Below are 12,939 nucleotides of genomic sequence, written 5' to 3' on the forward strand. Positions count from 1 at the left end.
TTTTCAACTATAAGATAAAGCTGTTTAACTTTATAATACTGTGCAAATAAGAGTTAACTTAAATACAATTGTCTTTTGAAAGTCAACTGGTATGTTTTTTTTAACAACTGTTCATAATATCCAAACACGATGCTTAGTATTAACATGCTATTATGTTAATAACTGTCCATACAGTTTTGCTTTACATCAAAAAAGACAGTTATCGGCATAATATATAACCAAATAAGTATACAAAAAAAAAGGAAATCTAAATTTTAAATGAGTTTGAATCAAGAGAAAAATCAATGCTAATGAATGAGAAATACTTTAGTCATTGTGTAATTCCCTTGGTTTGAATTTAAATAATGTCATGTTATAAAGCCTGGGTTATCCAATTCAGGAACAAGTAAAAGTTAAGTTCTAGGCAGCCCACTCAGTCTCTAATTAAGTAAAAGTAGCAAGTACAAAGGAGCTAATTTAAAAAAAAATACTCTTATACTGCAACTCAACTTCAAAAAGATACTTCATGAAGAGACTGTACAGCTCAGAAGATTCCTTCTCTCTCAAATTACTCTGATGAACGTGATAAACTTGAGGATTTGCCACTGAGTAATGACAAGAGGTAGCCAATACTTCTAAACTACAGCTCAGAATGGTCTTTTGTTCTCTTTGTTTAAAGTAAAGCCGCTACTGAAAAACCAGAATGTCGCCTTAAGAAAAAGGGGCCTCTTGTTGGGACTAAAAATAAATATCCTGCTTCTTACCTGAATATTCCAATGATCTACATTCACATACTGTTTACTAACAGACTATAGAGGGCACTGTTGTATCAGCTTTGAACCATTACAATGGGAGTCAAAAAAAAAACCTGTCCAAAATATATTTTTTAAAATATAATTAAATAGATATAAACCCACTACATCTAATACTAAGGCAAAACGCTGAAATGTACGTATATCTAAAACAGACTGCACTTCATTGGGGCAAAAACTTCACATAACCCACTGTTAAATTGTGAAGGGCAATGCACACAGTACACACTTGGCATTTTCCCTTTGTGGTGCTTTCATGGAAAAGGTAAGTAATCATAGCAACTCCTTATCCATTGCAAACAGCTACCTATTACGAGAATCCTGTTCACAATCAATATGAAAATGAGTGCAACTAGTTATGCAATTCTTCTATAATTCTATCAACACAAAAAAATACATTCTGTTTGCACACTTTTGTCTAAAAGGTCAATTCTATTTTTTCTCCCATTGGATAAAATGACAGCTCCAAATCAATCACCCTCTTCTGAAAATAAGAACGCAGCAGAAAGTACTGATCAAAATTAAATCCTTGCTGCTAAAAGATGATTTATGTAAATACAATGATAAGCACTGAGTACCAATATCTAATGCAAAATAGAAAAAGCAAGTTTTTCTATGTTTGTACAGACATATTTTGCAATAGCACTGAAGAACAAAATGTCTATGTAGCACCTGTATCACTACTTTTAAAAATCAACATATGTAAAGTTTCCTCAAAAGCATATAGTATTTTATACACATACTTCTTTATGTACATTTTTCCTATTCTATTTAGTAGAATAGGAAATTTATGTAGAGAATATTTAGACATATGGTACTTTATATACAACTTTTCCTATTCTATTTAGTAGAACTTCCCCATGTTAATTAAAATGGGATTTAAATTTATTTGTAAATAGCTAACCAATAAGTACAGGCTAAGAAATATGGAGCATTAATATTTCTGTTTCTAATTTTTCCAATGTTTTACTAAACAAATGTAAGAAATGTTCTCGGCACTGTGCTACTAATGCTAGCCAATGCAAAAAAAAAAAATTAAGGGGAAGTACATTTATTTAACCTTGGCAGTTGGGTATGCAGTCCTAATTTTTTATTTTTCTTTTGTTGAGCACTAAACTGAGAAACCCCTTAAGAAACAATGATGCAATATCTCTAAAGCCCACCATAGACCCATTTAAAGACAAGATGTTAAAATTAGAAAGATCCCACAAATTCAAAATATAAATCACACCAGCATACTACAATTTAAATAAATAAATATTAATATAGGTACCATCCACAAAACTAGGGCCTCTAAGGAAGAATCCAAGCTCACTAGAAAAACTGCATACTCCATGTTTTGTCAGTCTCAAACTTCCAAAGAGCTTAGCACCTTCTCTAAAATCAGAGTGCAGAGCTGTGAAAGTGTTAAACATTCCTCGATAATGTCTCAACCTGCTCTTAAATCATAAAGAGGGAAGAGGAGGGAGGGCTTCAGATGGTATGTAGATTTCTACTTTATTAAAAAAGCACCAGTTTAACAACTTATTTTCAGCTAATAAAAGCCAAAAGTAAAGTATGGAAAAATGTGGCTAACATTAACTCTAAGGCTTCAACTTATTAACTTAACCAAATGCTATTTCTGTATTGTTCCCTTAAATTATTAATTTATGAGTTTTGCTTAGTCTTCTCCTGAGGCAATGCATTTTGTAGGTGTGTTGCATGCATGTAAATAAACTGAAAGCTTTTATAAAGAATTAATAATATACTACAAATAAAAACAAACCTTTTTAATGAACACTGAATACATAATCCTACAAACTAGGATTTATATAAACGCACTATATTTTAAAAAATTTTTAGGAACTACTAACAACTGAATCTAAAAGCACAAATTCAGAAAAATGAAACACAAGCCTACTATTACTCATTCTTAAATCTACAATTAGATCAAAATTCAGTTTGAGGGCTATAGACTTTAAAAGCACTTTCCCCGAAATCTCAAAGAAAGTTTTCTTAACTTTAAAAATTGTTTGAAGTTCTGGTCTTGTTTTGTTTTTCCCATAAACCACAAGGTTCAATGCTCCAAGTAGGTGACGATTCTTAATATTCAAGATATTTAACAGATACTTTAGTTTACCAAGCAGACAGATATGTGGCATATTAAAATCAATTTTAGTTAACTCCAATTTGTTCAAAACTTGATTGTGAGCAATAGTTCCTAAAAGAAATGCAGCACTGTTGATTTATATACAAGCATTTTACTTAACTACATTGGATAATAGCAGTTCTCCTAAAGGAGTATAAAAAGCAAAGCGATTAGCAGTCATTACTGTTAATTAGTGTTCACTTCACATTCATAAGGATGAACCTCCTCTGAGCTGAATAAATGGAAAGTTTCTTTTTGAAGGCTTGCCAAACCTTGCCTAGGTAGGTATTGGAATCAGCCATCAACTACCGTAAGAGGAATCAAAAACAGGGACAGATCAGCATCCAATTAGTATGTCTCAGTGTTTAAACAGGAAAAGGGTTGAGGGGAATGAGTAAAACTGGAAACTCATACTTCACATTCTGCAATCTCACTGATAAAAGGAGGAAATGTGTGTTTATCAAACTTGCTGTGAGTGCACAGTTCATTTGGCGTCCTGTAAACAATTGCCTGGCTGCTCACTTCCAAATGCATGTGAGAATCTTGGAGACTCAGAACATCATATTCAGCAGGCAAGGTCACACTAGTGATGCCCTGGAAGTGGGAAATTAGGAAAACCTGGCAATCAGAGGTTTAAGATTGACCAGAAAAAGCCCTCGGGCTTGCTTACCATCTTTCACCACCAGCCTGGCTGTCTCTGCTTATTCAATATTAACACAACAGGTCTAGAAGTGAATGAAAACCATTTTGCACACCTAACAAGAAGAGAAATACACTGGCCTTCTTATTTATACAAAGATTAGATATTTCTTTGGGTAAGATGCCATCTCCAAGACACAGCTTGAGACACAGCTTTGTGAGGAAAGCTAAAGCTTCCCTTACATTCCTTTAAGACCAGGGAATAGCAGGCATCCTGTTGATTATCAAGTTTCCTTTTTCCCAACTCCACTCCATTCTGTTCATTTTTAAATAGAGGCTAAAACTCCAACCTATAAAATAGAAAGAACAGATCAGAACCATCATTGCTATATTCAGGAAATACAGGGCTATAAGACTTTCACCTCTCATTCATATACTTTTAAGGAATGTTTGTACACCCTGTTAAACATAAGACGTAGCAAGGAACTCCCAACAGAAGACTACTGAAGTTGGAAATAATTATGGTTTCTCACATACATGCAACTGAAGGATGAGTTTTAAAAAGGGAAGTGATAGTCATATGAAGATTCCAAGAATACACAAATAAATTATACAAGTAGTTTTGCACTAGTCTTGTTTATGATACCTTAATATATAAGAATGAACCCTCCAAAAATCACCCTGCACAGGTGTACAAGATTTCACTTCAGTAAAGATATTTTTGTTACTCTCTTTCCACCAATTATACAATCCTGCCCCAATATCACTGAAACAACTACAATGTTATTTAAAAAGATTCCTATAATGTTAGGGAACTATGCCTAATTGAAACAAAACAAACAAACAAAAATCACTTTACTACTAGCTATTTTGATTGGCTAAAAGAGGATAACGTAACTATGGATGAGAGGAAAGTCCCTCATGCTATTATCTTGGATCAAGGACTTAATTAAATATGTCCTTCTAAAAAAAGGTAGTATATGTATGGAAAAAGGAAAACTGCCAACAAAATCAATACAATCTGGGGCCTCTTTTCAAAGAACCATGAAACTGACAAAATAGCTAAATATACTGACTTAACCTGGGAAACAGGTCTAACTAGAGTAAAATGTAATTTCAGATCACACTTGCTTTTTTTGTTGTTCAAGTTTAAAACTTATAAAGACTTGAGGTAAGTTTTCTCAAAGCTCTGAACTCCAGGCAATAAATATATGCAAAACTATTTGATTTCTTGGCCATCTCCCCCTACACCCCATCCCTACTGCCATGCCATATTACATTTAGCACCCAGAGTATCTGCCCATTGACCTTATTCTCTATCACTTCTTTCTAGAAAGTGTGTTAATTCAGCCTATTACATATGCTTGATTTTTTTTAAACCACAACAGAGTACATAAATCAAATCTAAGTCACATTTTACTTTTATATTATTACTATTATTTATTACTTGTTTTTCCCTTTGTGGAAACAGAAAAAAAAAATAACGCCCAAAGAGGTGCAACTATTACTCAAGCAAATCTTTTCCCTCCACATCCCTGCATGCAAAGGCATTGTGGGATTGTATAAGAATGCTGGACAAGAACCAGAACACAGTGACAGCTACGTGAGATGACTGCCTGACAGACTTAGCTATTCTCATCAATGCAAGGATCTAAGACATCTCCAAAAGTCTCATGATGGAAAATGCTATCCACACCCAGAGAAAGTACTATGGAGTCTGAATGCAGATTGAAGCATACATTTGCTCTTTTTTTCCCCCTTCTGTTTTGTTTTGTTTCTTCTTTCTTGTGGTTTCTCCTATTGGTTCAAATTCTTCTTTACAACATGACTAATATGAAAATATGTTCAATAGGAATGTATATGTAGAGCCTATATCGAATTGCACACTGTCTTGGGGAAGGAGGAGGGAAGAGAGGGGTAGAAAATTTAAAACTCAAAAGCTTATGGAAGTGAATGTTGAAAACTAAAAATAAGTTAATTAATTAATTTTTTAAAAAAGGAGAAGGAGAATGCCAGACACGGAGTCAGAGGACCTTGCTTCAATTACTGGCTCTGTCATTTATGACTTATGTGACTTTAGAGGAAAAAAGATAACCTGCATAAGCCTCAGTTTTTTCATCTGTAAAATGAGGGGATTGGACTCTGCCATCCCTCCTAGCTCCAGATCTATGATCCTAAGATCCTCTTTCAGCATGGAGAAGGGAGGTATTGCTCCCAGTCTCTCCCCTCCAACCCATCTTTCCATCCAGCTGCCAAAATACTCTTTTTAAAGTACAGCTCTGACCCACTCTGAGATCCATCTCCTACTCAGAAATGTCTAGAGGCTTCTTTTTGCCTCTGGAATAAAATACAAATGACTAACTCTGGCATTTAAAGCCTTTCTTAATAAGGCTCCACCCTAATTTTCTAAATTTATTTTATATTACTCACATTTATGCACATTACATTCTAGGCAAACTGACCTACTTGCTGTTCTCAGAACTTAGCAATCCACGAACCATTTCTTGGCCTTTACACAGGCTGTCCACCCTCCCTTTGGAACTCACCCCTTCCTCACCTCCATCTCTTAGAATACTTGGCTTCCTTAAAGATTCAATTCAAGTTCCAACTCCTCTATGAAGTCTTTCCTACTTTCTCCTTCCTCAAATTATCTTAAACGAACTCTTTTAGTTGTATGTTGTATTCTCCAGTAGATTTATAAACTCCTTGAATGTAGGGACTATTTTTTATTTTTGTGTCTTTTGAAGAGATTGACTTGCACATACTAAACGCTTATTTAATGTTTATTCAGCTGAAACTGGTAGCATTGAAAATCATGCCAAGTAGTCACCAAGAAGATAAGAAAGACTGGGGAATGGCAATGGAGAAAAGTGGGATGGGTATACATTTTAGAATGATGGGTATACATATCCTAACCATTTTATTCCTAAACTCTCATCTTATCTCAAAACCAACAGTTTTATGAATGATTTTTCTGTCCCTGGGACGTATTCAGTACATATTCTAGGGCCCAGGCACCTAATGACTTGAAAATCTTAATACTTCTAAGGGAAAAAATATATATATCTGTTCCTTCCTCCCTAATGCCACTTCCCTATGACTCTTCTTGCTTTTCCTTAGCATTCTTAGGAGTCTTTTCTAATCCTGCTGGATATCTACTCTAGTCTACACAGAAGATAACCCTTCCAGTTTTAGATCTGATCCACAGAAAGTATGGTTTCTTTGATTCAAGCAGAACAATCCCAGTTGCAATCAGTCCTAAACTGCAGGGCTCTCTGGTGGTACAACCTTGAAAAGAAGTAAAGTAGTGCAAGGTACTAAATGTTCTGTTGTAATCACTGAAGTAAGACCAAGAGACATGACATTTATTGTATCCAGTCCAAGAATACATGATTAAAAAGGAAAGTCAGAACTTTGGAGTTTAGAAAGAATAACAAAGGATTGTGAAACAATACCAATAAAAAGAACTCAGATTTATAAAACTCAAAAAGCCAGGTCAAAAAGCAAGTCAAGGTATAATTTAATAGCATGCTTTGAAAGTTTATTAAGGGGTAATCTTAAAGGGAAGATGATGATCCAATACCACTATGAAGAAAACAAGAATTAACATACACTGTAACATACGCATAAGGAAAAAATTCTTGATAGCTAGAGTTAAGCATTAGAAGGAAACCTAAGGGAGAATTACCAAAGGTAATAGGATCTCTTTATCTGAAATAATAAGATAGGTTCTTCTTAGTATGAGAAGGTTTAAATATAGCCTAATGAAAGATCTGACCTTGCTAGCCCTAAAATTCATTACTTCCTGTTCAATTCAAACCACTGATAGGAGAGTGAAAATCTATTTTATCTTAGTCTAGATTAGAAGACAGCGTAGGTCCCAATTTCAGTGGCTTTAGAAATAATCCCCATACACAGATCAAACAGAGAATAAAATATGTAGCAAAGAATTCTGCAACATGGAGGATATAAATAGGTTGTTGGTTTGTACCTTTAAAAATGAATAAAAGTCACTCCATTTAATGCACATCGACTTTAAAAGGGACTATTTCTTAATGTTACTTAATATTTTCCTCCCTTACTCTTTACAAATTTATCTACCTCATAAAGAAGTCCTTGCTTAAGGCCCTCCACAATGTAGTTTATATAAACGCATCATATAGATTTGAAAGAGTAGCTTAATGGTAAAGAATGACTGGAGTTAAATCACACACACACAAAAAAATTGCATCAAGTATCCTCAATGGAAATTAGAAATTTATTAATTAGATCTTTGAACTCAGGCTGTGGTTTTATTTTGAAATGTCTCTACACCTCAGTTTACTCACATGGAAAAGGGGACTAAAAGTGTTAATTCCATAAGAGATTTGAAAGGTTTAATTAAATGGTTGAAAAGGGCTAAATGAAAGGCTCTGGAGGGCAAAAAAAAATCACAGGCAACAAAAGCAAAAGGATAAATCCAGCCCAATATATAATATAAATTTGCCTCCATTAAAGCTCTTTCACATTTTGAACTATTACCATTCCTTTTCTTCTCTGCATTAACTTACTAATAAAGCCAAGAGGGATTACACTCATTTCAGTGCCCACTTGCAGCTACCATTTAATATTAATATGCTAATGGAACTTCATATGCACCAAAAAAAAATGACATATTTAACTTTACTACATTATTTTGGAAGATGGGGTGGAGAAAATGGAAGCAGAAAAAGGTAGATGAGTGACATAACACTGCCATGCCAAGAAAAAACACCCTTTCTAGGAAAATTTTTATTATTTCTCATAAATTATTTCATTCGTTCTCAAAATTCCTCTGTGTGCTTCAGAAAAGGAAAGGGGTTACTAGCCCCACCTCCCCCCCTGCTTCAGAAAGGGAAAGGTGTTACTCCTATTTTGCAGTGAGAGTAAGTTCTAGGAAATTAAATTATTGGCCCAAGGGCCCAGATTAGATTAAAAGCTCCAAAAAGAATCTTAGAATTAACTATTCCCACCAACACTAAGTTGCTTAATTTGCAAATGATTAATTTCTAAAATGAAATTGTAACAAGGATTTTAACTCAACATATTTGTTATTGCCAATGTCAAAGCACATTCATAACATGCATTTTGCCTACCTTCTAAGACCCAACCTTGGATCATATTTGCACTCAAGAAAATTTCTACTCACACTCACAGACCTTGAGTTAAGGATGAAACACTGGAGTTAAGTGTATACATTACATACGTTTATTAGTGAAATGCCAGATGTTCAATTCTATGGACATAAACTATATGGTAGATAATTTAGAACAGGGTTCATTTAAAGTCAACTTGAATTAAGTGAGACTTGATTTAGTGTACCAAGTTAGAGAAAAGATATTCATTCACATGACAAAATCATGAATTATGAAAAAATATGCAATTGGGCATTAATCAATCAATAAACATTTACTAAGTGCCTACTATGTTCCTGGCACAGTGCTAAGCACTAGGGATACAGAAAGAGGTACAGTCCCTGTCCTCAAGAAGCTCACAATCTAATGGGAGAGACAACAAAAAAACAACTATATACAAATAAGCTATAAGCAAGACAAAGTTGTTCAGTCGTTTTTTAGTCATGTCTGACTTTTAGCGACCCCATTTGGGGTCTTCTTGCCAAACATACTGGAGAGGTTTGCCATTTCTTTCTCCAGCTCATTTTACAGACAAGGAATTGAGGCAAACAGGGTTAAGTGACTTGCCCAAGGTCAAAAAGCTAATAAGTGTCTGGGGCTGGATTTGAACTCACAAAGATGAGTCTTTCTGACCCCAGGCCTGGAACTGGGCTACCTTGTTGCCTCCAAAATAAGACAAACAGGAAATAATTTAAAGAAAGGCTAGAATTAAGAGGAATTAGAAAAGGGTTTCTGTAGAAGATGGGATTTTAGCTGGTACTTAAAGGAAACCAGGGAAGCCAGTAGTAGAGATGGGGAGGAAGAACATTCCAGGCATAGGGGACAGCCAGAGAAAATGCCAGGAACCCAGGGAACCAAGAATATTATGTACGTTTTTCAAGAGAAGCAAGAGGGTCTTTTTTATGGAACAGGCAGAAGGGCAGTGTCCATGGATCAAAGAGTACATAGCAGAGAGTAAGATATAAGAAAACTGGAAAGCTAAGAGGGTTATCCATTGAGAAATAAGTAATTTGTTGTTGTTCAGTCATTTTTTAGTGCTGTCTAACTCTTTTGACCCCCACTACATCCACTGTACCACTTAGCTGCCCTAAGCACTATTAATCATATAATCATAAGTTTGGGAGAGACCTAGAGATTACTTAGCACCTAACCCTGTATTTGTTTATCTAGACTTCAAACAGTAGATACTACCTTCTCTTTCTAAATATTTTAAGGCACTAAACAAGAAAATTATTCAAATGACAGGAACAGTGGAATTCTATACTAAAGAAATAATCAACTAATACATTTCTTGGATTTGTTGAATTTTCTTTTCAACAGTCTCAGGTAAGTATTATGTCAGAAAATATACCCCCTTGTGAGAACACCTTTTCACCAAAAAAAAAAATCTATATTTAACAAAGGAGACTAGGTCATAAGAAGATGCAGGCATAATGCATGAGCTAGAACACAAAAAAATAAAATCTATCCAGAATTTCAAAAGGCTTGAAAAAAGACCAGGACCATGTAAACTCAGTTTGTTTTCAATATGTAAAAGGGTATAATGCAGAGTGTTCAGACTAGGTTTTACTCTCCCTCACACAGTAAGTTCTGTTTACCTAAGAGTTTATGGTACCCTGTACTCAGGATTACAGATGGGGAAAAGTGGCTTTGGACACTGTACTCAAGCCCTTCACCTTCCCCAACCAATGTTTCATGAAGACAAATCTCCATATATGGTTTTTCATGTTTTAGTGAAACATGAAGCTGTAGGTATTTTTTGAATAGTTTTTCCTTCAATTTAAAAGAAGAGAAAACTGACATAGAAAGTAAGTGATTTGTCCAGGATCAAGCACCACATTAATAGATGCTGTGTAAAAAATAAATTCATATGTGTTAGTCTTACTGATAGTCATTATTTAATTCTAAGAGTACGTCCAGGACTGATAGACCTGGGAATCTCACAAACCACAATTCAGGAAGTTGGACTTTTAGAGAAGAGTGAATTTTAGGGGAAACAATTCCAACATATTGTTATGTTAGTAGGAAGAAATTCAACAGGATACACAGATGCCATAGGAAGAAAACATGGAGGAAAATAATAATTCATAAAAGGCAGACAATAGACTGATGAGATGAAATAGGTTCAGTCAAGAGTTTGCCATTTTAAAATGTAATGAGTCCAGGTTTACTTAAGAATAGTGAGTAGAGGCCAGAATATCAAGAAATATACAAAAGGAAGGCTCTCCAAGGACCTACTTCTGAGTAGATCAGTTGGAAAATTAATAGGGATGTGATAGGTCAGAAATAAAAGTAGTACAACAGATCAGCTCCATGCATGGGGTACAAGTAGATCCACACCCTGGAGAGAGCACACAAATTGGGGAGACAAGCTACATACAAACATAGTTTTGACAGAATAAGGGAGCCCAGTCTCTAAAGACTTAGAGACACAGATACCTATGGATAATCGTACTGGATGCATATAAGAATTATCATAATTGGTTTACATGATCCAGCAGCAGTTTATTTTCAGGCAGATCTTACATCATCTGTTTCATCATACATATTTCATCCTAGCATCTAAAACACACAGAGCTGACACAACCTCAATGAAGCTGCACCTGGGACTGAAAATTACATTGGTTGGCTGTCCAACTCTTCCTGTTCTGAGTCCAGGATCAATACCAAAAAAGCATTTCTTATGCCAAGGGACCAGGTTTAATGTCCAATATCTTGGGAACCGCCAAGGCTGAAGACAAGCTGTGCAGTTTGGGAGAGCCAGAAGCAATCTGTATAGGGCTCAGTGCCTGGTACCTAGTGCCAAGTCTGAGACCTGGTGCCAAAGCCTGGAACTGTCCTGTGACTTCTTTCCATGAGGAACCCTTCATGTCTGCCTATCCTTAAATCAGGTCCCCAAAGGCATTTTTCCAAGTCATGAAAGAAAAACAGAGTTATAGAATTAAATCTCTCCTTTCCTCATCCCCAAAGCAACCTTTTACAACGCAAACATTGAAAATAATTTGGAAGCTTGACCAGTAATCATGTTTATGATATAATGCTGCAGCTGAAAAGTCAATCATAGCTCATTTAACCACTGCCAAATTTGATAGGACACCCTATCCTGAAATGTGTCATTGTGATGCCTATGCCCATTTAAGCTCCTGCCTAGGAGGGAGAGCATGCACAATTAATTTAACAATGATTTTAACACGATATTTTTCTTTAATGAGTATTTTTCCCTTGCATTTGATAAGTTCATGATAAAAAATGACATAGTTAATTCTGGAATCTTCATGCTAATGGGAAAGACAACTGAAATCCACAGATCACAAAGAAATGCAATTTTAGTCACAGTTTAAACCTAACATCTACCTTTTCTCTTTTGAATCCTTCTAATGATTTGTCATAATTTTTCCCTTCTCTTTCCACCTTTTATTTGAAAGGAGCTAATAAGTAGAGAAATAACAGGAGCAGGAAACAACAGAAGTAGAATCAAGAGGCATACCTCAATCACTTACTAGATTACTGGCCCCTTAATACTCTTGAGGTGATGACAGGCTTTCCCAATCCCATGTCTAGGGAAACACAGGTAAGGAAGAAGAGACTGGGCAAGATGACAGACAAACAATACTTAAAGAGCGCTCAAACTCCATTTGCTTAGATATTTAAAAGGATAGCTAATGGAAGCATAAGATGTGATAACTGGAATGGAAATCACAAAAAGACTATTTAGTGTAACCCACTCAATTTACAAAGGAAGGAACTGTGACTTATCTAGGCTAAATGTTCAGCCCAAGGTTACACTGCTAGTTAGTGGCAAAACCAATAGTAGAAGCTAGGTCTCTTAACTCCCATTCCAGTGTTCCTCTTAATATATATACTGGGATATTAGATCTGAAAGGAAATTAGGAAGTATGGGTCCCTAACCAATCAGTAGGTATAGACCAAATTTCTCAGATCAGCACTCAAAATTTATTAAAATATATCCTTGGAAAACAACTAGAAGACATCCACAAACAAGTTTTTATTTTACCACTTTACAAAGAGTCATTGTGATTAATTGACTTATATTCTATAATTATGGTGTTTAAAATAATTTGAGGTTACTGTTAATGTTTTCTGTTGGTTTTGTTAGAGGGAGACAAATGGATAACACCTAAATCTTACATCCAATAAAAGAGCTGGTAGACTAGCCCCTAGACTGGACTATTTCAAAGCAATGAAGCCCAGACGTTTTTAAGAGAAT

The 12,939-nt window shown here is 35.1% G+C and overlaps 1 protein-coding gene across 5 annotated transcripts in view; it reads right to left on the bottom strand.

Moving 5' to 3' along the window:
- Window positions 1-12,939, bottom strand: part of DPH6 (diphthamine biosynthesis 6) — a 470,106-nt gene that overhangs the window by 438,845 nt on the left and 18,322 nt on the right. Inside the window, exon 4 of one of the 5 annotated variants that reach the window (XM_020994052.2) lies at window positions 2,667-3,513. The exons of the other annotated variants lie outside the window; for them this stretch is intronic. Within the exon in view, the coding sequence (XP_020849711.1) occupies window positions 3,328-3,513 (186 nt within the window). The 3' untranslated portion in view covers window positions 2,667-3,327. Of the gene's footprint in view, window positions 1-2,666; window positions 3,514-12,939 lie in introns of those variants that run through there. 5 annotated transcript variants of the gene reach the window in all.

Source organism: Phascolarctos cinereus, unplaced genomic scaffold, assembly GCF_003287225.1.
Source record: "Phascolarctos cinereus isolate Bilbo 61053 unplaced genomic scaffold, phaCin_HiC Scaffold_3;HRSCAF=262, whole genome shotgun sequence".
NCBI lineage: Eukaryota > Metazoa > Chordata > Mammalia > Diprotodontia > Phascolarctidae > Phascolarctos > Phascolarctos cinereus.